This window comes from Canis aureus, chromosome 21 (assembly GCF_053574225.1).
Source record: "Canis aureus isolate CA01 chromosome 21, VMU_Caureus_v.1.0, whole genome shotgun sequence".
Lineage (NCBI taxonomy): Eukaryota > Metazoa > Chordata > Mammalia > Carnivora > Canidae > Canis > Canis aureus.
In genome coordinates, this window is record NC_135631.1 from 14,121,246 (window position 1) to 14,147,761 (window position 26,516).

The window sequence follows — 26,516 nt, forward strand, 5'->3', positions numbered from 1 at the left end:
GAATAAAAAAAATCTTAAAAAAAAAATTAATTTCCCTCCAACCACTCAATAACACCTATTTCCCTTTCATAAATCCATTTTTTCCACCCAGATGTCCAAATTGGCTCTTTCTTGTTTGGCTTTAACTTTTCCTTTCAAATTCCTTTAAACTCTCTATTCCCTTTCATCTTGACTTCTTCAAGATCTTTTAATTCACATGTTAGCACAAGACCCCTCCTCTCCACAGAAACAACACTTGAAGTACCTACACTGGTGTGAAGAGTTAAATAGATCCAGTAACTCTAAGCTATTTCCTCACATCAGTACATATAGCATAGCTTGACAGATGTCTTAGTTGTTTCATACCTGTCCTTGTTTTGGCGCATGCATGTATACCCCTACATAGAGTCCCATGGAAGGGGAATAAGCAAGTCGTAATTTATGTCCAGTTCCAGCAGCAAGCCGAAGATCTTTAAAGGTAGGAACATACTCCAGCATGTCGGCTGCCATCAGGCACATTTGGTCCTGCCCAAGATGAGTCAACAAGTACCGTCAAAGAATATCCAAGCTAGAAAAACAAACTCCTCTTTTAAAGGATGCACCCATGACATCTACCACTCCTCCTCTTTTATCTGTTGAGGGACACTACAGGTTTTTTTAAAGGCTGAGATGAAAATCTCTTCAGTCTGATAAAATCATTAACTGTTTTATGAATCTTAAAAACTATTTTATCGACTTGCATTTAAAAATGACATTTGTTCCTTTTTAAAAGTTTTATTCCTCTTAAGTGAAGAGTATTTTCTACTATTTTAATCCTGTAGGATTCATAATTTTAAAAATATATATAAAAGAGGAGAAATGTGTGAAAAATAAAGCTAAATGGAATTGAGTCTAGAAATGGCTCATGATTTCCAAACAAAGTGATCTTAATAATCTTTGAGAGAAACAGCAAGATTGACCTCAATTTTCTTATAATTCACACTCCTATTTTAACTTCCAGTAACTATAAATGTAGTATTTACCTTATAAGACCACATTCGTAGTTTATGATCCTGGCACAGAGCAAAGATGAAGGCATCGTGCTCGACACAATGGACAGCAAGAGCAAAGGGACGATCTGAAGGCCCCTGATCACCTCTAAAAACATAAGGCCTGATTTTAGGGTTTTAGTATTATAAATATTGGACTAGAATTTGTAATTAAAAAGATAAAATACAGTCTTAAATGTACACTCTTAGTCAACAGAAAAAGCCAGGCACTTGCGTACTGGTGTAAGACTATTTTCTATTTGACTTAAAATAAATCACTATGATACTTTTAAAAAGGTTCTACATAAGACAGGAATAGACTTCTAATCATCAAAAACTTTCTATTTCTAATATTACATAAAATTGGATTTGGTAAGTCAGGGCAGAGCTCTGAAAAGAATATTGTGAGGATATATACAGAAAATCACTTTTTGCTATCAAGTTATCCAAAGTGTGGCTCTCCTAAGATAGAATGTGATGTTTTACAGACTCCTCTCCTTTCCAGTATGATGCTTCTCTGCCTTAAGGAAGACTGGAATTACTAATAGGTGCTGACCAGTGCAAACATTAAATTCTTGGGCCCTTTGATTTACCTACCAGCCACCACTTACCTGATGGCTGTTGGCATCCAGCCTATGAGCAGTCGTTGCATTACTGAACTCTGTTTCAGTTCCACAACTGACACCATCCCTACAAGATTGAAAATAGACCAATGATATCCAAGGAACCTCTTGACCAGACGCAGAGAAACCCAACAACAAGAAGGATGCAACCACGAATCAGGGCCTTACAAAAGATGACAAGCTTCTATGTTTCTATACTAAAAAAGTTTTAAGATGCAGCCTATCCACATACATCCCACTTAAAATACTCTGAATCATTACTGGATCAATAAAAATAACACTCACCTATTCCTAGGGCAAATTTGTGCCATTTATAAACAGTAACTCTACTGCTCAGAACAATCATTCTTTCCAAAAGAATCACTGGTTTCCTTTCATGTGCCAGGCACAGTTCTAGGTACTGAAGATGTAGTAGTAAACAAAACATAAAAAACCATCTATCCTCATAGAACTTACATTCCACTGGGAGGAAGGCAGAAGCTGAGACAGTAAACAAATTAAGCAGAATGGTAATAGGTGAAAACAGAGAATACTGGGGTGGGGGATGCATGTGTATGTATGTGCAGTTTGGAAAGGGTGGTCAAGGAAAGCCTCACACTGAGGAATCACTGATTAAAGACTTAGAGGAGTTGAGGGAATGAGGCAACTAGCTAGTAGCTGGAGAAAGACTATCTCAGGCAAAAGCCCTGATGGAGGATTGTGCCCGGTATGTTCAAGGAACTGCAAGAAGGCATGAGGCTAGTGCATAGAAGGTGAAGGGAAAGAGAAGCTGAGGTTAGAGAGGCAGCAGGGGGTCACTGTAAAGCGATACAAGGACTTTGGTTTTATTCAGAATTAATGAAGAACAAACCCTTATTCAAGGGCTTTGAGCAATGAAGTGACAGGACTCTACTAAGGTTTTAAATGTGTAGGTCTGTCCCAAAAGTCTCTGTAGAGAGGTAAGTACGGATCTGAGGGATACTTAGGAAGCTAATGCAATAACCCAGGCAAGAGATAGTGGTGACTTGGAGCAGGTTATCAGCAGCAAACTTCCTTGTGTCAATTAATTTAATTATAGAACCTCAACCTGAAGATAGATAACTAGTCAATTTGTCTCTACTACAGGCCTCAGAATAGGCTATCTTATAGTCATCTGTCTTCCCACACTCCAAAGGTTTACAATTCCTCATCCACTGTATAAAATCTTTCCTTCTCAGAAAACAAAAAACAAAAACCCAGTAAAAGCATTAGACTCCTTAGGTAAGCAACACTGAGTGATCATTTAAAGGGTGTAGAGAGGCGATTCCTGCCTTGGATGATGGATATGGACTTCTAAGGTGTTTTAATGCCAATATTCCTTCTTTAAAATTAAGTCCAAGTTCAGTTCCCATTTTTTTTTTTTTTTTCAGTTCCCATTCTTACCAGGTATGTCATAAGGAGGCAGTTTAAGAACAAAGATTCCCCCAGAAGCAGATGGTAGAGCAAACAGAGCCTCCCCATCATTGCTAAGCCAGGCTGCCGAGGTGGTAGAGTTAGGGGAGAGTCCAGGTACTGCGGGAATCAGTTGAGAGTTGCAAGGATCCCTGAAGTCAACTTTTCCAATGTCAGTAAATATGGACTGCATCTGACTTTCAATTACCAACTCCTGTGGAATAATGAAAAAGAAAAATCCATTAAATCAGAATACGCTGAATTTTCCTCAGTTCCTTTCAACCCTGCTATAAAAGTTTTTTTTTTTTTTTTAAAGATTTTATTTATTTATTTGAGAGAGTGAGCATGCACACCTGCATGAGCAGGGGGAGGGGCAGACAGAGAGGGAGGATGTGGCCATGTCTTGCTCAGCAAGGAGCCTGAAACAGGGGTGGATCCCAGGACTCCGGGATCATGACCTGAGATGAAGTCAGATGCTTAACTAACAGAGCCACCCACGTGCCCCTACAAGTCTTTTAAGTAAGAAATAATTGAGCCTAAAAGGAAAGGTAGTTCTTTTTTTTTTAAAATGATTTCTTCAACTTAAAAATGTATCTCATCATTTTATTTTATTTTATTTTATTTATTTATTTATTTTTTTTTGTATCTCATCATTTTAAATAGTAACTATCAAAGTATGCTTGGTGAGGGCTAATAAAGCCAATTTTCCTTCAATTTCCAAAGGATATTGCTCCAGCATTAAATTTCTGACAGCCAGAAAAGTAATTTGGGATACAAAGGATATTACACTTAACCAACTTACACTCCTATACATCCGGGAAGGGTGTGGTAAAAGTAATCTGTGCACTGTTTGATTGGTTAATATCAAGATTATCACATGATTCTGAGTCTCAGAGATGTGAACCCCTCCAGGTAAGAGGCTGCAATTTTGGAATTTGAGGCGAACTGTATTATTCAACAGATTTACATCCAGTGACTCTTCCACCAGCTCCAATGTATCTCCAGAGGTCTTCCTATTAAAAAAGAGACATTTGTTTACAAAGTTTATGCTTTTCTTTCTGAGTGTTGCTTTGAAATATATGGGAGTAGTTTCCAAGTGAACTTTCCTAATTTGAAAGCTCTGGGTAAATAAATTCAGATCAACTTTTACAATCCGAACCATCACAATACGTTGACTTACAAAACATAGAACATAAAATTCAAATCTTATTACGATAAAGCCATTTCCAAACTTGATGGCCCGTTTATTTAGAATGATGATACTCAATGGAATTAAGTCCCACTATAAAGAAATCCACACCGCACACCTCCATCACTTGCAATGAAACGTGGTCTCCACTATTAGTACCACAGCATCATACTATAGTGACCTTAATAAATTTGACTATTTCCCCTTCTATGACTTGTTCCTGCTGGGATGCAGGGCAGACTTCTTCAGGTGCATCTCTGCCATATGGTAGCTTTGAATCATAGAAAACACCATGCTGGGAAAGCCCTAACTTCTCATCACCTTGTGTACCATACTGCCTGCATACTTCCCCAAAGAACAAGTCTTCCAGCAATTTGAGGGCAATCTCTGACTTTCTCAAGTATGTCCTTCCTGCATCCATCTCTCCTTCTTTAAAACTTTCTCTCCATAGTCAGATATGCTCTTCCCTGGCTGCTCTCTATCGCCCTGTTCCTGCCATGATGTAGCTATTCCAGTATCTTTCTCCTCTGTGGCCATGTCTTGTCTACTTCCTCGCCTCCCTCATACTCTCCCACCTGCCATCTTCTCACCAATGTCACCACACCAATTCCACTGGATTCCTCAGTCTTGCTCCTACTTGACCTCTTAGCAGCATTCCACATACTTGACCATGCTGTCCTGAAGTCTCTTGATTTCTGTGATACTACCCTCTCCTGGTTTTATTCTCCTATCTCTAGGCGTTCTCTCTCTTCTTTGACCTGACTCCTACTTTTTATTTCCTCGAACCCTGATCCTGGGTCATCTTATCTGCTTACTGTACATATTCTCTCAAGGCATATCTCATCTACTCCCAAAGCTGTACGTACCATGTGAACTCTGACGATTTCCTCAGGCTACCTTCTACTAACTCATGGTATGGCATCAGCACAGTTTTCTGGATCCTCATCTTCATCTCTGAGCAATTGCTTCACTCTCCTGCCTTATGGTTAAAGGTAGGTCCTGGATCTTGCCTGAGGACCCCCTTCCCACCTGCCTTCTCTAATGGTGGTAAGCTTTCTCTATCACACTCCCTGTAGGGAGGGGTTCTCAAGGTAGAGCACAGTTGTCCTGCTTGCTCGTCACTGTCACTCTGGGTTCCTCCTTCCCTGCCCAAGCCACTCAGCTCTCAAGTGTGTGCAACTAGATACCACTTGTGACCCTTGCCCACTGCAGTTACCTACTGACCTCTTTCATTCTTTAAGGACTAGCTCCTTGCTCAGTCACTCCCACACTTCCTCTGACGTATCTTTTTTTTTTTTTTTTTTAAGATTTTATTTATTTATCATGAGAGACACAGAGAGAGAGAGGCAGAGACACAGGTAGAGGGGGAAGCAGGCTCCATGCTGGGCACCCGACATGGGACTTGATCCCGGGTTTCTAGGATTACACCCTGGGCTGAAGTCGGCGCTAAACCACTGAGCCATCCGGGCTGCCCCCTCTGACATATCTATATTTTTTCTAACACCTCACTTTCTTCAGTTCCAATCCTTTAATGATTGCTGTTGACTGTGTATAAATATACTCTTCTATTTCTTCCACACCATTGCATGGTCCTCATGCTACCATTTGATTCCTCTGCTTCTCTCACAGCAATGCCCCTTACAGAGTTGTTCTCATAACTCTTGTCCTCCTCTTCTCTCCAGAGCTCAGCCACTTTGGGTGTTTGTACCCCAATGGAGCAGTCTCTGACAAGCTCACCAATGACCTCCACCATTCAAAGGTCTATTTTCACTTCTCTGACTTATATGCAGTACTTAACAGTTTTTGATTCTTTTCCTTGAAATATTTCCCTTAGTTTCTGGGACACCATTCTTGTTTCATTCACCTCTTCCCTAGCTATTACTTTCCGGTCTCCTTATCTTCCTAAATACTGGAGTGCCCCCAGTGTTTAGTCCTCAGACCTCTTCTTTCCTCTCATCCACACAAGTTCTCAATAGGAGGTCATTCTACCCCACTCTGTAAGGACATTTAAGAGTGTCTGGAGATATTTCTGCTTGTCACAACTGGGAGGGGGGTGCTATTGGTCTGAACTGGGTGGAGACCAGGGATGCTGTTCAATTCTCTACAATGTACAGGGAAGTCCCCCACAAAAAGACTTTTCTGGCCCCAAATGCCAATAGTGCAGGTGATCTCTAGGTGATCTCATTCAGTGTAACAGCTTTATTTTTTTTTAATTTTTTTTTTAACTTTTATTTATTTATGATAGGCACACAGTGAGAGAGAGAGAGAGGCAGAGACACAGGCAGAGGGAGAAGCAGGCTCCATGCACCGGGAGCCCAACGTGGGATTCGATCCCGGGTCTCCAGGACCGCGCCCTGGGCCAAAGGCAGGCGCCAAACCGCTGCGCCACCCAGGGATCCCAAATGCCATCTAATGCCAGCAATCCCCAAATCTGTATCTTCAGCCCAAACTTTCCACTGAAGTGGCTACTGCTTCAACACTTCCACTTGGATATCTACCAGGGATTTCAAATGAAACCTGTCCCAAACAGAATGCCTAGAGTAGCACACCTGAAAAACACCTGCTTTACCTACACTCTTTTCCAACTCAATTAATGGCATCTCTGTAACTTCGTTGCTCAAGCCAAAAATCTGGAGGTCATTCTTGACTCTTCTCTTTTTGTATACCCTACATCTGATCCAGTAGTAATTCTAACAAACTCACCTTTAAAGCATATCCACAATCAGAATATTTCTCACTGCCTCTACCAGTACTATCCTGGTCTAAGCTGCCATCGTCTCTCATCTGGCCTGTGGCACCAACCTCCTAATCCGTCTCCTTGCTCCCAGTCTTTCCCTGCTATATACTCTGTTTTCAACATAACAGCCATAGCAATCCTCTAAAAACACAACTTAGATCATGTCACTTCTTCATTTAAAACCCTCCACTGGCTTCTTCCCATCTAACTCAGAGTAGAACTCAAAGCCTTAAAATTACCAACAAAGCCCTGATTTTGACTCTCGGCTACTTTATTGTTCTATCCTGTGATCACGCAGCTGCAGATTCCTGGCCCCTTGCCATTCTTTGAACAAATAAGCCCCTGTCTCAGGATTCTTCACATTTTGGTTCCTTTTTTTTAAAAGAAGGTTCTACCTGAAAATTTCATCCTCCAGATACCTACTTCCTCTGCTCAAATGTCAACTTATCACTGGGTCTTTCCCAAATAAAAGATCATCTCCTGCAGGCATCCCCTTTCCTTCTAACCTTGCTTCCCTGTTCTTTATTCCACTCATCACCAGACAAGCTGTACTTACTTATTTTGGGGGATTACTATTGTTTATTGCCTATCTCCTCCCATGAGAGTAGGGACTTTGTTTTGTTTCCTATTTTCTCAATCCCTAAACACTTACTAGAAAAGTATTTCTTTTCTTTCTTCTTTTTTTTTTTTTTTTTAAGATTTTACTTTTATTTATTTATGAGAGAGAGAGAGAGAGAGAGAGATAGGCAAAGACACAGGCAGAGGGAGAAGCAGGCTTCATGCACAGAGCCTGATGTGGGACTCGATCCCAGGTCTCTAGGATCAGGCCCTGGGCTGAAGGCGACGCTAAACCGCTGAGCCACCCAGGCTGCCTTAGAAAAGTATTTCTTAATTTTTATGTCTGACATAGGTCTTTCTTCTGAGCCTCATACCTATAAATATCAATGCCTACATGATATTTCTGAGGGGTTGCTACATAGGTACTTCAAATTTAATATATTTGAAAGAATTATTCACATCTATCCAAAATCCATCTTTTGTATATTAGTTAAAGGCAACCCTACTACCCAGTATCTTGTTAGTCATACCAGAAACCAGGGAACTGTCTTTGCTCCCTCCATTTCTCTTCCCATCTTCTACCCCACATTCAATCTATCACCAAGTTCTAGTAAAGCTACCTTCTAAATGCATGTTTTTTTTTTTTAATTTTTTATTTATTTATGATAGTTACAGAGAGAGAGAGAGGCAGAGACACAGGCAGAGGGAGAAGCAGGCTCCATGCACTGGGAGCCCGATGTGGGATTCGATCCTGGGTCTCCAGGATCACGCCCTGGGCCAAAGGCAGGCGCCAAACCGCTGCGCCACCCAGGGATCCCTAAATGCATGTCTTAAATCCATCTATTTCTCCTTTCCAAGATACTCCCACAACTGAGCCATTAGCACCTCTTACTTGAGACATTATAAAAACAAGATTTTTTTTTTTTGTATCATACCTACCTAACCCAAATCCATTTTCCTAAACTGACTTTTTCTTAATGCAATTTTGATGATGTTAGTAATCAGTAACTCTTTAAGACCCTCCAATGATTAGTCAATGTACTTGGGAAAAAAATCCAAAATCCTTAGGAAGGATCTGCATCCTGCTTACCACCCCCGTCCCCACCCCATCTCAGCATCTCTCACATCACTTTCCATTTCACCCGCTGAACTTAAGCCACAAAGACCACCAGTCAGTTGTCAAACCTGCCCAGTTCTTTCTACCTCATAGATTTTGCATATATGGTGATCCCACCTGCTGGACTACTCTCTCCGCAACCCCCTGCCTGGCCAACTTTTCACGTCCTACAGATCTCAGGTTAAATGTGCTGTGAAGGCGTTTCTGTTCTACCAATAACATTTGGTCCTCTCATTAGCGTCTCACAGCCCCTACACTTTTCCTCCGAGGCAAGTAAGAAAAATTTATGTTTATACACCTATACTGTGGTCCCTTACTTTTCTGTCTTTTTCCTTCATAAAACTGCCCCATGAAAGGTGGCTCCACATCTTTTCTCAAACAGCTACAACTTCTTCCGTGATGGAAAACGTGGTTGCTTTTGTTCACCACTTCATCTCTAGTAAACTTAGCACCGTGCCTGACATGAAGAAGCTCAAATGTATTTGTAGAATGAAGAGAGCCGTAATACACTATAAAAACACAATGAGTTCAAGTTGAAAACTGGTCTCTGGGGCTTTATCCCATAAGCTTCATTTCCTCTGCTTCCAGTGCTGCCTGCAAAGGCATCTCTCCTAGACCTTTGCATTTCCTTAATTTTCTCCTGATTCAGCAATCAAGAGAAAACAGTCTTTCTCTTTTCCTGACTTGTCCATTTACCGCCTCGGAGAATGACACTCTTGGCAACAGCCGCGAAAATTCAAAGGCCCCAAAACCCGACCTTCCAGGGAGGTTGGGCGACCACAGCACTTACCAATGAATGAATCTATTTCTGGTGACGGAAAACAACTTGCCACTTTCCATATAGTAGAAGCCTCCCGCGCTCTCACTGTATTTCACGGCTCCAGCCAAGGCATTTGCAGTCCCTGCAAAAGGAGGGCGGTCAGCCTGCACACCCAGTTCTCTCGGGATGACAGAGACTGAGGGCGCTGAGAAAGCAGAGAGTGACGAATGACAATCCATACAGAGAGAAAAGGAAGAAAAGAGGACGAAGTAGGACACTACGGAAGCTCTGATCCCGGGACTATAGGCATGTGGACTTAGAGGAGTATGAACCGGGGGTCATGCAGGGACCCGTGGGAGGAGCCCGAGGGGAAGGATCGGATTTCATTCTCATTGGCTCTTTCCGTACCAATGCCGCAAACTGTGAATTCCCGAAAGTGTCTCGGCCTCTCGCGCTCAGCACCGCTGAGCTCCACGAAGCTCCGTTCCAGGGCTCCCGCCGCCGCCATCTTCCCGCCGCTGCCGCAAGGCCCGACGGGACGCGAGCCGGGCCGAGAGGCTACCGTCACTTCCGGGGGCGGGGCGGGCGGAGACGCGGACAGGTGAGGAGGCTGCGGAGGAGGGAGGGTGTTCCCGACCGCTCGTTACGAGGCTTTCCGTCAGTTGGCTGAGGAGCGAGAGTGGGCAGGAGGAAGCCAGAAGAGAAAGGGGCCGGGGGGCGTGGGGAGCCGACTGTGCTCGCGGGAACCTTCGCCCAGCCGGCTGGGACCCCCTCCCCGGGGGGCGGTACCCTCCTCCTCCTCCTCCCGGCGTCCTCAGGGCCGGGGGCGGGGCCGGGTTTGTTTCCATTTTGAAAACCCGGGCGCGGGCGGCGGGCTGCGGGCTCGGGCTGAGCTTCCCGGGAGGGGCGAGGTCCGCGGAGTCTGGGCAGCTGAGCGCCCTCTGCCGGGGTCCGAGTTCGCGGTCGTCCTTGGCGGTCGGTAAAAATCGCCTGGTCGACTTTTCGGCCTTCGGCGACACGCGGAATGGGGAGAGGGGGGAGTTCCTGGGGAGGGAGCTTTTGTGCTGGAATCTGAATTTTCAAGAGTCTGTATTCGTGTGTTCTCGTGCTCTGGCACCGCGCGTTCGGGAGAGGCTTCGCGCGACCTGCTGAGATGATCTGCATGCTCGCTTGCCTGCGTGAAAGGAATTTACCTTTCGTTCCATTCCTGATCGGGATGTTTGGAAGATACTGTGGCTCTCCCCGTATGTAGGGCACAGTGGATGCTCAGTATTGGGGGAAAGTACTGATTTTCAGGGGGAAAGGGTTTTTCCTCGATAGCCAACATGTGTTAAGCAATTCTGTTGTTATTATTTATTCCCAGCGAGTTCAGCCCTTCTCTGTCGCATTGATCCTATTCTGACCACGACCCGCCCCCCACCCCCCATCTTTCCAGCTTACTCCTAGGACTTCAACTCTAGCAATGCGATCCCTCCATCCCACCTATGATCCACTGTTCTACCACCTTTTCACTGCCCTCCCCTCCCCAATTCCCTTGAGATTTCCCTCTAGCTCTGCTTAAATTCCATTTGAATTACTCCTTTGCCGAGCGCCCTCTCTCTCTCTCTCTCTCTCTCTCTTTGTTATGCCGTGGTAAAAACTACAACTTTGAATCCAAATCTGCAGCTGAGCAAGGCTGGAGAAAAATATACAGCCATACAGACAGGCCATTCTGCACCTCCGACGTGATTCTAAACCTCCAGTGGGTCCATACTGCGGCCCAGCAAACGCGCTGTATTTCCCTTGTCTGCTTATTGTCCTAGACGAGTATTTCACAACTTCTCCACCCTGCAACACCACCACCCCTTCCTCCTCATTCTTAGCTTGCCTTTTCGCTTAAAAAATTAGTAAAATCAAAAAGAGAATTTCCCCCACTACCACCTTTCCCTACCTGCCTTCATCTGTACCCGCATACTCTGCCTTCCTCTCCTGTTACTATAAAATGAAGTGTCTCAACTTACGGAAGGGTAACCTTTTTACATTTTCCCCAGGTCACCTGCTCAAGGACACCGTTCTAGCAGTTCTCTCCTCTCTTACATCTTCATCTCTGCGTCCTCCCATTTACTGAGTTGTTTCCTCAAGCACACAAACATGCTGTTATTTCTCCTTCTCACCACACACACACACAAAACCCCTCTTTTGATCTCTACTCTCTTTTGTTACTGTCTACAACCTCAGAGCTCTTCACTGCGACAGCAGAATTCAAGAGCTTTCTTTCTTTCTTTCTTTCTTTATTTATTTATTTATTTTTTAAGAGCTTTCTGTTTAATTTCTTTTCTTTCAGCCTCTCTTAAACCCACTTTTATCAGGCCTTGTGTGCCTGTTCTACTACTGAAAGAGCTTTTTTCTTTTAAAGATTTTGTTTATTTATTCATGATAGACATAGAGCGAGAGAGAGGCGCAGAGACACAGGAAGAGGGAGACGCAGGCTCCATGCCGGGAGCCTGACTCAGGACTCGATCCCAGGACTCCAGGACTGTGCCCTGGGCCAAAGGCAGGAAACTGCTGAGCCACCCAGGGATCCCCTGAAAGAGCTTTTTTCAAAATCTCCAATGACATCCGTTTTACTGAACACTGAACTCTCATTCTTTTTTTTTTTTTTTTTTTAAGATTTTTATTTATTTATTCATGAGAGACACACACAGAGAGAGGCAGAGATCCTGACGTGGGACTGGATCCCGGGTCTCCAAGATCACACCCCGGGTTTCAGGCTGCACTAAACCACTGCGCCACCGGAGCTGCCCGACGAATTGCTTTCTTGCCCACTTTCTTCACCTGGCTTCCAGGATACCACACTCCTGATTTCCTTCTATTTCACAAACTGTTCCTTTTTGGACTGCTTTGCTAGTTGCTTCTCTTTTCCCCAAACCTCTTGATGTTGCAGTGTTCCAGAGCTCAGTTCTTGGTCCTGTCTATGCACATTCCAGTATGCAATTCCTGAGGATTTCATGCAGTCTTTGGCTTTAAATACTAGATTACTGTATTCTGATGATTCCCGATGTATATCTTTAGTCTAAGCCTTTGTCCTTTGAACTCTCACTTTAGACATCCACCTGCCTATTCTTTTATTTTTTTAGAGTTTTAGTTTAAATTCTAGGCCTAGGGCTTGAACATACAACTCCAAGATCAAGAATCACACACCCTACCGACTGAGCCAGCCACGTGTCCCTTGAGCTCTCAGTCTTTACATTCGTGTACCTACTAACATCACTGGGATTTCCTCACAGATACCTCATACTCAACATATCTAAGACATAACTCATTTTACCTCACTCACACTATTATGTGATTCTCTATGTGCCTATCACTACCCAGTGACCTGATTTAGAAATCTAGGAATCGTACTGGGCATGGAGCTCCTAAAACCCTTGGAATTCCCTAAGTGATGAGAAGATAAAGGTGTCTTTTTTTAATGTTAATGAAGTGACTTGGAAAGCCCCCAAGGTACTTAATGGTGGGGCTGGTTGCCAGGGGCAGCAATCACATGATTTGAAGGTTGGAACTTTCAGCTCTACCCCATCCCCCAATCTCTGGGGAGGCTTAAGGGGTTGGAGATTGAGTTCAGTCATCAATGACCAATGTTTTAATCAACTATGCCTCCATGAAACTGCAGAAGGATGGGTTTGGAGAGCTTCCAGGTAGGTGAACCAGAATGAATCCAGTACTGTGCTCCAGACTCCATGGGGACAAAAGCTTCTGCATTCAGGACCTTGCCCTATATATCTCTTTGTTCATTCATATCCTTTAATATCCTTTGTAATAAAACAGTCATCTAGTAAGTAAAATGGTTTCCTAAGTTCTGTGAGACACTCTAGCAGTGAATCGAACCCAAGGTGGGGCTTATGGGAACCTCCGATTTGTAGCCAGTGGTCAGAAGCACACATGACAACCTCGACTTGTAATTGGCATCTGAAATGGGAACAGTGTTGTGGGACTGAGCCCTTAACTTATGGGATCTGACATTATTTCCAGGTAGGTAGTGTCAAGATTGAGTTAAACTTGTGGGATACCTGGTCTCTGTTCAGAGGAGTTGAGTTAATTGCTTGGTGGTGTGGAAAATCCCACACACTGGACCTCAGAAAGGCCTACCTTTAAATAACATCACAGTAGGGATTAGATTTCAACAGGTGAATGTGGATGGGTGGGGGAACACAACATTCAGCCTCCAGCACTTCTTAAAATCTTTCAGGGGCTCCCTGTTGCCTTAACTTCCAAGGTTTTTTTTTTTTTCCCAATTCAACCTTATCCACCTTTAAATTCTTGCATCTCCTTGAAGGAGAAACACTTATGCTGTCGCAATTGTAGACCACCCTCTCATACAGTCCTAGTGGGATTCAGTCATATCTGGCGCATATCTGTGTAATGGGTATGCCCGGAGCCTACTTGCTAAGGGACTGAAAGGGAGTTGGGAAAAAATTTTGCCTTAGGACAGATGGAATCTGTAGTAATTTGATTTGGGGCTTAGTTGTAGTGGATTGTACACTGAGTACATTGTGATTTGCCTGCCTCCCTGGCCTCTACTGGACTTGGATCTGATGCCTATGGAGAGCAGAGTCAGGGACTAGGAGGACAAAAAGACTAAGTACATTACAAAATCTATAAAACATTGAGGCCCTCGGGTACTGCATTGAGACTGCTCTTGTAGAAAGTGTATGAAAAGGAGAAGGCCTTTTTTTTTTTTTTTCACAGTATCCTGTGCAAATGACCCCAGAGCAGTTTTTCCAGTTTAAAGACTCCAGCATATTGGAGGGGGTGCCTTCCAGAAGTCTGGTGACCAAAAGAGGTAGGGTGAGTACCTGGAAAGGACTGGTGTCCTATAGAGCAGGAGTGGTTCCCCGAGGAGACTGGAGCCTGGCCAGCAAATCAATTCTCAATAGTAACTTGGTGGATTTACCTAGATTACTTGGAAATGGATTATTTCATAAACAGATTATTTCATGAACAGACACTCCCCAGATACTCCCAGAAATGCTTTAGGGACTCTTTAGCAGGGATTGACAATCTGCCAGCCTGAGTAGGTGGGGACAGAAGTCAGTGGAGTGTATTCATGCTTTTTTTTTTTTTTTTTTTAATTTTTATTTATTTATTCATGATAGTCACACAGAGAGAGAGAGAGAGAGAGGCAGAGACACAGGCAGAAGGAGAAGCAGGCTCCATGCAGGGAGCCCGACGTGGGATTCGATCCTGGGTCTCTAGGATCGCGCCCTGGGCCAAAGGCAGGCGCTAAACTGCTGCGCCACTCAGGGATCCCTGTATTCATGCTTTTAATGTAACTGTGCTTTTAGCCACAGGTTGGGGAAATTTGGGTTTTACTGTGTTTGGACTATTTCACTTGTATGTGTCATCCTAGTAGAGCTCTGGTGCTTTACTATATGAGTTTTTCATTGTTGCTATACTAAGTCACTACAGATTTAGTGGCTTAAACAGTTACATAGGTTACAAGTCCAATATGGGTTTTATTGAGTGAAGATTGAGGGGTCAATAGTGCTGTATTCTTTCTGGAGACTGTCAGGGAGAGTCCCTTTCCTTATCTTTTCCATCGTCATGAGGGCAACACATTCCTTGATTTGTAGCTCCTTCTTTCATCTTCTGTGCCAGCAATGTCATCTCTCTCTCTGACCTCAGGGAAAAGTTCTCTGCTGTGATTAGGTTGGGCCTACCTGGATAATAGAATAATCTCCCCATCTCTAGATTCCTAAACTTAATCACATCTACAAAATGACTTCTGCCATGTGAGGTAACTCAGTCACCAGTTCCAAGGATTAGTATGTGGACATCTTTCTTGGGTGGGGGGGAAGGGGCATTTTTCTACCCACCATATTTTTTTTTTTTAAGATTTATTTATTTATTCATGAGAAACACAGAGAGAGAGAGAGAGAGGCAGGCGCAGACACAGGCAGTGGGAGAAGCAGGCTCCATGCAGGGAGCCGATGCGGGACTCGATCCCCAGTCTCCAGGATCACGCCCTGGGCTGCAGGCGTCGCTAAACCACTGCGCCACCAGGGCTGCCCCTCTACCCACCATATTTATGATTTACTAAATATATCCTATTCTAATTTCATTTTTGTAACATCCTTGAATGGCAGTATTATTCTTGTAAGGTAGATAACTTTTCTGAAGCACTTGTTAAGAATATAGTTCCTATCAGTTGTTACCATCTTAACCCAGGGTTCAGTCTTAGCATTACTCGCTAATAAGGACAACCAGATATAAAATGTCTCTTGGGTGTTACAAAGTGAAGGATATGGCATTATCTTTTTTTTTTTATTATTTTTTTAATTTATTTATTTATGATAGTCACAGAGAGAGAGAGAAAGAGAGGCAGAGACACAGGCAGAGGGAGAAGCAGGCTCCATGCACCGGGAGCCCGATGTGGGATTCGATCCTGGGTCTCCAGGATCGCGCCCTGGGCCAAAGGCAGGCGCCAAACCGCTGCGCCACTCAGGGATCCCCCGGATATGGCATTATCTATAAAAAATTTTTAAACAACTTAAGATATTAACATACCATAGAATTTGCCCTTCTAAAGTCCAAAGTTCAATGATTTTTGTATATTTATATAGCTATGTGACCATCACCACAATCTAATTTTGAAGCATTTGTGTCATCGCCAAAAGAAATCTAATACCCATTAACATCACTGCCAATTTCCCCCCTCCTCAGCCCCTGGAAGCTATTAATCAATTTTATGGTTTTTGGGACATCTGGAAGGCTCAGTGGTTGAGTGTCTGCCTTTGGTTCAGGGTGTGACCCTGGGATCCAGGATGGAGTCCCACATCGGGCTTCCTGCATGGAGCCTACTTCTCCCTCTGCCTATGTTTCTGCCTCTCTCTCTCTGTGTGTCTCTCATAAATAAATAAATAAATAAAATATTTAAAAAAATTTTTATGGTTTTTTAAAAAAGATTTTATTTATTTATTTGAGAGAGAGAGAGAGAGAGAAGGAAGGGGCAGAGGGAGAGAATCTCAAGTAGACTCTGCTGAGCACAGAGCCCAACACGGTGCTCTATTTCACTACCCCAAGATCATGACCTGAGCCTAAATCAAGGGTTGGATGCTCAATGGATGGAGCCACCCAGGCCACCCCTTTTTTTGTTTGCTTGTTTTTCAAGCCCCAACACAGGTTGAACTCCTAATGCTGAGATCAAGACTTGAGCTGCAATCAAGAGTTGGATGCTTAACCAATTGAGCTACCCAAGTGTCCCTCAATATTATGTTTTTCTAGATTTACCTATTCTAGACATCTCATGGAAATGGAGTCATACATATGTGGTCACTTACTTAGTTTTAACTTAGCATAATGTTTTTAAGGCTCATCTATGTTATAATATGAATTAGGACTTCATTCCTTTTTTTGGCCAAACAATATTCCATTGTGTGAATAGACTACATTTTATTTATCCATTCATCAGTTGCTGAACATTTGAGTTGTTTTACTTTTTGGCTATTATGAACTTATAAAGTATTCTTGCAACAATGTTCAATGCAGAGCCTGGTGGACAGAATAATGGTCTCCCACCAATGTCTATATCCTAATCCCTGCCACCTGTAATATGTTACCTTACATGGCAAAAGGGACCTTGTACGTGTGAGTAAGGTTAAGGACCTAGAGATGGGCCCCATGTAATCACATAGTCCTTAAAAGAAAGGAGGATTTTCCCTCTGAGGTCAGAGATTCAAGACACCCCTGGGTGGCTCAGTTGCTTGAGCATCTGCCTTTGGCTCAGGTCATGATCCCAGAGTCCCAGCATCGAGCTCTGCACTGGGCTGTCTGCTCAACGGAGAGCCTGCTTCTCCCTTTTCCTCTGCTCCTCACCCTGCTTGTGCTGTCTCTCTCAAATAATCTTTTTTCTTTTAAAGAGATGTGAGGACAGAAGAAAGTTCAGACATGTGTGATATTGCTGTCATTTGGGATGGAGCAAGGAGGCCATGAGCAAGGGATGTGGGCAGTCTCTAGAAGGTGGGAAAGGCACAGGAGCAGATTTTCCCCTGCAGCCTCCAGAACCTTCCCAACACCTCAATTTTAGTCCGTTGATTTTTGCTCTTAGACAAAGGGAACTGCCTTGTTTTTGGTAATGCCCCCCTGCATCCAGTGAGTAATCAATGTGGAAAGTCTAAAGGTCCTGCCCCCCATCTTGATCTAGGACAACCGTAAAGGGCCATCTCAGCTCCAAAGTGCTGTATGGGATCACCTGAGGCCTCAACTTCCCTTTCTGCCTGATCCTGCCTCCCTTAGTCCCTTCAAGGCACTGTTCCTGAGACCACTCTCCAGTAAATCTCCTGCATGCAAATCTCTGCCTCTGAGTTTGTTTCCTGGGGAATCCAACATGAGACACTTGCACACAACATCTTATCCAAGGACGGGCAGCCAGCTGGGAACCAGCAAGAAAAAGAATTTGGAAAAGGAAAAAGGTTAAGGGAGGACCTACTCTAAATTCCAAAATTGGTGATGAAATACTGGAGAGAACATCAGCTGGGCATTAGAAAACTTGGGTTCAAGTTCTAGCTTTGCCTTAAGGACTCTTGTCAAGACACCTGTATCCCTGCCTCCGTTTTCTAAGAAGAGGGTGTTGGACTTACTCATCTTCAAGATTACCTCTGGCCCTACAGCTCCAGGTCTGTGGCCTGAAAGCCAGAGACAGGTTGGATCTTCACCTTCATCTCTCCCTAATTTCCAGGCTCAGAACCGAGCCCCCTCCAGAAGCTCCCCAGGACTGAGGACAGGCATGTCCTTCCTGAGTCAAAATGGACTTCTGGGTTGCACAACTCTTGACCTTTGGGACACTTAGTTCAAACTGTGATAATTTCTTAGATGCTTGTCTATCACCGTGCTTTCCATATGCACAATTTTCTTCTTTGTTGATAGTTAACTTTTATGTTTAAAAAAATAAAATGTCATGTAATCAGTATGCGTATTTTATGTAGTCTCCTTCCTTTCTTGTTCCTTCCAAAAAGGTGGTGGTTAAGTTGATGGGGTGTCTTACAGTTTCCCAGGAACCTAGTAATTAGATTTTTATAGTGAGCTGTCTCATTCCTTTACTTATCTTCCACATCCATCAGAGTTCTTGATACTTAAAAGTACCTAATAATGTTTGAAGAAATTAATAAATGAATAAATTCACATAGGCATCCTTAGAAAACTGAAATAACCCTTTGAACCACTGATTTGCTGGCAAGTTGTGGTTGTCATATAAATGGAATCATATTGCCATCTAGTGGTTAGATGGTGACTTCACTTAGAAACGAAATGCAGAATGTTACTAAGATTATTTGGGCAGCGAGTTTTACTTACACTTTTGTAAGAAAAATATTTTTATCACTTGACACTATAAGTCACCACTAATGAATAAGTATAAATGAACGTTATTGTAAATAGAACTTTAAAGCAGATTTTTCCTAACCTAACACACTAGCTATTCCCTGAAAGGAGAATTTGGTGGTTTAAGAAGTATGGGAAATGACGATTAATAAAGGTAAATGTATTTACCTTCTGCAGAACTTTTCAGAAACATTAATATGATTGTGTGCTTTGTGAAGCTTTACAAGAGGCTATATGTGATATGTTTTCCAGATGCTTTATATTCTTTTCAAGGAACAACACATTGGACCATTGTTTTACAGGAAAAAAGTTTTCAGAGACACTGCTTTCTTGTCATTTTCCCCATATGTTAAAAATATCTATTAGCGCACAGCATTTCCTGCCTACAAAGCCTACTTTGACCTTCATTGCCGTGTTCTAGATACAGTCAGTTTAGAAAGCATCAGAGTAAGTCAGTAGTCATAACTTATATTTACATGAATCTTAGCTTTTAGGTAATAATTTCTTTAATTGATATGAGTAGTATTCCATCTTAAAACTTATTTTTTCTTTTAACAAAATCTACTTTCTTTTGGAATCTAGGAATGTGGTTTCCTGCTGTTTGGCCTGTTACTTTCAATACTTGCTATTAGCAATGGCAGAAATGACCCAGGATTCAACCACAATGCAAATGACTTAAGATTTTTCTATTTCTGCCTTTTACCTACGTGCTGTGGTATTAACCAAAGTGACTAATTTCTGAATTCCTGGCAGGAGCTTCATTTATTCTTTTAGCCTTTCTTTCTTTCTTCTTCCTTCTTTCTTTCTTTCTTTCTTTCTTTCTTTCTTTCTTTCTTTCTTTCTTTCTTTCTTTCTTTCTCTTTCTTTCTTTCTTTCTCTTTCTTTCTTTCTTTCTTTCTTTCTTTCTTTCTTTCTCTTTCTTTCTTTCTTTCTTTCTTTCTTTCTTTCTTTCTTTCTTTTTCTCTTTCTTCTTCTTTTTTTTTTTTTTACTAAGCTCTACATCCAATGTGGGGCTTGAACTCACAATCCCAAGATCAAAGATTACATGCTATACCCACTGAGCCAGCCAGGCGCCTCTATTCTTTCAGTCTTGATTGCACACCTACCAAGAGCTGGGCCCTGGGGTTAGAAAGAGCCCTCTGGATTTGAGCTCTGCAGTCAGAGATTTTGTCCACCTGGTTTTCTGTTGTATTTCTAGTGCCTGGCACAGTGCCCAGCACTGACGAGGTGTCCATGAAGTATCTTTGGACAGAATACACATTTCCCATTCTCTGTTTTTGAGGTTTAACAGAAAGACAAAGGAGAACTACAAATACCAGTAAAGTATGATCATTATTATAAAAGATATGTACGAGGAGGAGAAAGAGCATTCTAGGCAAAAAGTCAGGAAGGCATGGAGAGAACCAGGGTGAAGAGTGGTTGAAAAGACTGAGGTCACAGAGGAGAGCTTTTCCTTTCTTGCCAAGGATTTCAAGTTTACTTAAACATTTTTCCTTATAACTCAGGGCTTAAAGTGCTCGGTAAATTCTTGTTGTCGATATAAGAATTTTATTTCAGCTCAAATCAAACTTTGTTGGTTATTTTTTTGAAAGGTTGATTTGACCTTAGGATAGAGAGCCTTTGCATGTGTGGGACCATAGGATCCTTGCTGAAAGAGTGGAGCCTTCGCCATAAAGGTTGGTAAATTCGTGGGGAAGCCAGGATGACATTGTAGTAGTTAGTAATTGCCCCTACATGCTGTCTAGAATTCTGAAACTCTCCCCAGGAAATGCCTAATGCAGAGACATGCAAGAGAAATTTAAAAAGCAAAATTGTGGAATAAGTGAAGTATGTCAGTGACTTTTCACTTCCTTTTTTGTTATTCTTTCTACCTGCTTATGAAACCACCATGACTTCAGAGACCAGGTCCCTCTGATGGCCCCTGAAAGCCCAGGGTTCCCACCCAGACCTGATCCTCCTGTGCTTTGGATTTATTCTTGGTGACCATGTGCTCTCAATTGTTTTTATTACCTTTCATGTAATATTTCCCACAAATTTCAGTAGGTTGTGATTAATTCATTACATGCTTAATTAAATGTTACTTTTATTTTTTAAAGATTTACTTATTTGGGGGGGAGGCAGAGAAAGATGGAGAGAGAGAATCTCAAGCAGACTCCCTTCTGAGAGTGGAGCCCTGCAAGGGGCACCATCTCACAACCCCAAGATCATGACCTGAGCCAAAACCAGGAGCCAGACACTTAACCAACTGAGCTACCCAGGCACTGCCTCATACTTAAATGTTACTTTTATATCTTTGGGAGAGCTTGCACATGATTTAATTCACAAAATCAGAAAAAGAAAATCCTTGCTTGAACCATATACATCCTGCGTTTTGCTTCTAAAAATACAAATGCTGTATCTACCAAGTGATCTGACATGGATCCACATATAAAAGCTAAATAGATAGCCCTCTCCAGAAGGAGGGACACATTGCCTTAAGCCACAGACATTGCCTCTCTTCCCTCTCTTGCTCATCTTGCTAATCGGTTGTGGGAGCCTCTCCCACTCTAGTATTGTTTCAACACAGTGATTCAGACAACTGCTGTGAGTTGGCTGGTATGGGCATGTGGTACCTCATCTGATTATCATCTAATTCAAAGGAATGGAACTCCAGTGGTGGAATTGAAGGCACCAACAAGGAACCGAATTCATAGGTAGCCCCAACAGGGGGCAGTTAAGTCACATCAATAAAATAGGATTGACATTGACCTTACAGACCAAGGTCAAAGCCGATCCAGTAAAGTTTTGATTTGCCAGCATAGAGCCCAGAACTACTTTGTGTAAAAGCAGCCAATGCAATTAAGCTAGAAACCCACATTTTAAAGTATAGATTCTCATTTAGTTAAGGACTCTTGTAAGGTCACACCCAAATGCTTCCTTCTCATCCTGTCCTTTCTTGACACCCTAGGGCTGTCACTTCTTTAGCTGCCACACAATCACGAACACTGCCAATCAAGCTGCCCACGTCTTTGCACGTCTGCAGAGAGAGTAATGACAGCAATGAATAAAAATGGGGGATTTCTAGCCATCTGTTTACTTCTTTTCTCCTTTCATCTGATCCTGAAAGTTATATCTTTCTCCCCTCCTACTGCTTCAAAAAGTAAGAAGGTTCAAATTATAAAAATAGGAAGAATTTTTAGCAGTATTACCCCTTCCTCATTTTGTCTGTCAAGTTTCATTTCAGTGCAGGTGCTGACAGATGTTTATAGGCAAATAAAAAAGTCATTTCCATGTGGCAGAGCAAGGATGCTCACTGGCCTGAGCCAGGCTTAGCATTTTGATTAGAGGCTCCATTTTGAGGTCAGAGGCCAGGGCATTTCTAAATCCCAGACTTTAGTTCATTTTAGCTTGCCTTTGTCATTGCCCAAATCCTACAAGAATGTCTGGGAATTAAATAAGGCAAAATGGATGCCTGCAATCTTAGGCCTGGCAAAGCTTCTATAGGCAACCACAGGTCCCCACCCAGAGATTGTTTATATTCCTCTTGCATCCTCTAGGATCCTGCTTACGCACCACTTTCTGTTGAGTAACGGTGTGTGGAGCCAAGTCAGGACCGGTAATGTTCCTCGTCTGCCTTCTTGGGTTGGTCCTGACGCTGGCCCCTGACAATGCCAGGCTCGGGAACTATTTGTTTCTGATTTCCAGCCAAGAAGTCTAACAATTCTCTCCCTTCCTTCCTATCGCCCTCTTCTTCCTTACCAATGCCAAGTCTGGGATTTTCCTTGTCTAGAGACCATACAGGCAAGGAAATGAACTTTCTTGGGATATGACAGACCGCTTAACAGAAATGGTGCCTTTTGTTCTCATTCAAATGCCTTTTCCTTAAATGACATTTCTCTCCAAGGCTTCTGCAGATGTATCTGCCCTAGCTACTTAATTTCTACAAGGTCCCCAGTAGAGGATTTAGAAGTAGTAGGCATTAGGAATTCTGACTTTTCTGATTGGGAAGCAATAGCTCAGAAAGGAGTAACTTGCCCAGGGATTTAGTCAAGCAATTCTGGTAGCTGTGTGTAAATCCATTCTTTAAACTTAAAAATCCTTTCTTAAAAATCCATTCTGAAATGTTAAAAATCCTTTTTGTTTCTTGCAACTGTGTCTAAGACAAAGGAAGCAAACCCTTATATTTACCTACGGAAAACAGAGGCAGATTTGGCTGTTGATCACTAATTCCACCATCAGCCAGAAAATTTTATTTCTTTTGCGCCCACTCAGAGATAGCCCAACCCACATTATAGTTCACAGGGACGTGGGTCCTATTTCAGTTCGCTAGGTGCCTGACCCTGGGCAAGTCACTTCACTTCTCTGGATTTACAGCTTCCTCATTTGGGACACAAGGTAGTTGGGATTTAGGGTCTCGTAGGTTTCTTTCCAGCTTTGGGTCAGTAACTAGGAAAATGCAGAAATAAAGGCATAAGGTGAACCCGTCTTTAAAAAGCCGGCAAAAATTTTTTAAAAAGTTTTTTTTTTTAAAGCCAGCAAAATGTCTATATGCAACACTTTTTTTTTTTTTTTAAATATATGCAACACTTTAAAAATAATCTCTAGAGAGGTGCCTGGGTGGGTCAGTTGATTAAGTGGCTGCCTTCGGCTCAGGTCATGATCTCAAGGTCTTGGGGCTCTCTGCTCGGTGGGGAATCTGCTTCTCCCTCTGCCCCTACCCTGTGCATGCTCTCTCTCTCAGATAAATAAATAAAATCTTAAAAAAAAAATCTCTAGTAAATAAGATTTTGTATACACTTTGGCTCAGCAATTTCACTCTTGGGGCTTTATCCAAAGGAAGTAATCAGAGACATGCTTCAATTTGCAAGGATGACTGTCACAGTGTTTGTGTTTAAAAAAATTTTAATTGTAGGATAGTTTTAGATATGCAGAGAAGTTGCAAAGATAGTACAGCCAGTTCCTCTGTACTCCATCTGTCCTTCCTCCTCATTTCCTTCATTGTTTAACAACTGATATTAGTATATTACATTCATCACAACTAATGAACCAGTATTAATACATTTTATTAACTAAAATCCATACTGTATTCATATTTCCTTAGTTTTAACCTGCTGTTCTTTTTCGGTTCCACGATTCTATCCAGAACACCAATTATATTTAGTTGTCATGTCTCCCTAGGTTCCTCAGGACTGTGAGCGTTTGCCAGATTTTTCTTATTTTTTAAAAAAAATATTTTAGTTAGGGATCCCTGGGTGGCGCAGCGGTTTGGCGCCTGCCTTTGGCCCAGGGCGCGATCCTGGAGACCCGGGATCGATTCCCACATCGGGCTCCCGGTGCTTGGAGCCTGCTTCTCCCTCTGTCTGTGTCTCTGCCTCTCTCTCTCTCTCTCTCCGTGTGACTATCATGAATAAATAAATTTAAAAAGAAAAAAATTAAAAAAATATTTTAGTTAAAATTTTTTAAAGATTTTATTTATTCATGAGAGACACAGAGAGAAAGACAGGTAGAGACACAGGCAGAGGGAGAAGCAGGCAGGGGGAGAAGCAAGCTCCATTCAGGTAACCCAATGTGGGACTCGATCCTGGAAACCTGGGATCATGCCCTGAGCCGAAGAAGGCAGACGCTCAACTACTGATCCACCCAGGCATCCCTATTTTTAGTTAATTTCTATGCTCAACATGGCACTCAAACTTAAAACCCTGAGATCAAGAGTTACGTGTTCTTACTAACTGAGCCAGCCAGGCCCCCCAGATTTTCCTTATTTTTGATGACCTTGACAGTTCTGAGGAACGCTGGTCAGGTATTTTGTAGACTGTCTCTTGATTTTAAAAAAATCATTTTTAAAAAAGATTTTATTTATTCATAGGGAGACACAGAGAGAGGCAGAGACATAGGGAGAGGGAGAAGCAGGCTCCCTGTGGGAAGCCCAATGTGGCACTCGATCCCAATATGGGATCAGGACCTGAGCCAAAGGCAGACATTCAGCCACTGAGCCACTCAGGTGCCCCTTAAAAAATCATTAAACTGGGGTTACTGGTTCTTGGTAGGAAAGCCACAGCTGTAGGTACCACTCATGTCACATCATATCTGGGGGACAAGTTGTTTATAGGAGCTTTCACCAATGATGTTAAGCTTAATCACACAGCAGAGATAGTGTTTTGTCAGATTTCACTGTGCTATTTTCTAATAATAAAAGTTCTCAAATAGGGATCCCTGGGTGGCGCAGTGGTTTAGCACTTGCCTTTGGCCCAGGGTGCGATCCTGGAGAACCGGGATCGAATCCCACGTCGGGCTCCAGTGCATGGAGCCTGCTTCTCCCTCTGCCTGTGTCTCTGCCTCTCTCTCTCTCTCTGTGTGACTATCATAAATAAATAAATTTTAAAAAATAAATAAATAAAATAAAAGTTCTCAAATAAGCTACACATCAGTAAAAGGACTGTATACTCCATGAGGGCAGGAATTTTGCCGGTTACACTCCCAGCTATGCACTGAGTGCCAAGCACAGTTCTGACACATACCAGTGTTGAATGTATAGAATTGGTTGGATGAAAAGAAGATTGGTTACATAATTTATATAATATGATGGAGGGGGCACCTGGGTGGCACAGTTGGTTGAGCGTACAACTCTTGGTTTCAGCTCAGGTCATGATCTCAAGGTGGTGAGATGGAGCCCCATGTCGGGCTCTGCATTCAGCGTGGAGTCTGCTTGAGATTCTCTCTCCTACCTCTGCCCCTCACACTTGTGCTCTCTTTTTCTCTAAAATAAATAAATCTTTTAAAAGATGTGATGAAGGTCATCATAAATATTTGGTGATACGGAAAAACATCAGTGATACATTCGGTGAACAAAACAGATCAAAAGACAATTTGTACACATCCTATTTTCTATGAAGTTTGTGTGTTCGTGTGTGTGTGTGTGTGTGTGTGTGCCTGTGTATGTGTGTAGAAAAAGAACTAGAAGGATGTCAAAATGTTAAAATGGTCGGTGGTTATTGCGGGGTAGAAGGATTCCAGGGGATTTTAATTTTCTTCCTTGTTCAGTAAGGATAAGAATGAATTAGTTTTGAAATCAGAGGGAAGAAAAACCCAATACAAACGGAGAGGTTTTGATCTTCAAGAAGGTTCTCGAGCAAGAAAAACAGATGTTTCAATACAATGCTCAGAAACCACATTATTTAGCCATGTATTAGTATCTGTGAAGGAACTGGAATCAGTGGTGCGGTGCATAGAGGGTGTTGTCCTCAAAATTCTGCAGTTTCTAGGAAACAGGGTACACTAGGCACCATCTGTTTCTGATTTAGGGCATTAGAGTTGCAAGATCATGAGCTGTATCTTTGTTACTCTCGTAACAAATTGTTTAAAGTTAAAAAAAAAAAAAGTAAAGAGCAAAACCAAATGCACAGGATGCCAGAGTGAATGGCATTATTGTATCGTTCGCTTTCTCCTCCCTGGGGCTTTGCATTTTAAAAACACATGTTGTGGTTTTTCTATGATTATCTTCCCACTTCCTGTGTTGTATCTCCCTTACTGTAAATATCCTTTTGTATAGTCATGGTTTTCTTTCTCCGTGTCTTACATATGTGTCTTCTTGATACTAACTGTCTCCAAACTTCCACGCGTATTTTTCCTAATACTAATTCATATGGGTCCAATGGTATTTTTAGCGATTTTTAGAACCTTGATTTCAAATTCTAGTTCCATCTTTAGCTGCATGATCTGTGGAAAGTTGCCTAACCTCTCTGCCTCTTAGAAAATGAGGACTGTATTAGGTACTCAACT

At 42.5% G+C, this 26,516-nt stretch overlaps 1 protein-coding gene and 1 long non-coding RNA gene across 4 annotated transcripts in view; one reads left to right on the forward strand and one right to left on the reverse strand.

The window, feature by feature from the left end:
• Positions 1–9,967, reverse strand: part of NUP160 (nucleoporin 160) — a 47,568-nt gene extending 37,601 nt beyond the window's left edge. The window contains exons 1-7 of the mRNA XM_077863276.1: positions 9,810–9,967; positions 9,432–9,543; positions 3,843–4,053; positions 3,032–3,254; positions 1,619–1,697; positions 1,002–1,116; positions 346–504 (exon numbers count right to left, since the gene is read on the reverse strand). Coding sequence (XP_077719402.1) covers positions 346–504; positions 1,002–1,116; positions 1,619–1,697; positions 3,032–3,254; positions 3,843–4,053; positions 9,432–9,543; positions 9,810–9,909 — 999 coding nt within the window. The 5' untranslated portion in view covers positions 9,910–9,967. The remainder of the gene's footprint in view (positions 1–345; positions 505–1,001; positions 1,117–1,618; positions 1,698–3,031; positions 3,255–3,842; positions 4,054–9,431; positions 9,544–9,809) is intronic.
• Positions 9,968–10,030: 63 nt separating this feature from the next.
• LOC144292621 (uncharacterized) lies at positions 10,031–18,348 on the forward strand. 3 transcript variants are annotated; one of them, XR_013360001.1, is made up of 3 exons: positions 10,031–10,649; positions 14,130–14,223; positions 17,584–18,348. It is a non-coding gene; the product is annotated as an uncharacterized LOC144292621 (long non-coding RNA). The 3 variants fall into 3 exon arrangements; XR_013360000.1 differs by lacking the exon at positions 10,031–10,649 and adding an exon at positions 12,096–13,082; XR_013360003.1 differs by lacking the exon at positions 10,031–10,649 and adding an exon at positions 13,117–13,416.
• The last annotated feature ends 8,168 nt before the right edge of the window (positions 18,349–26,516 follow it).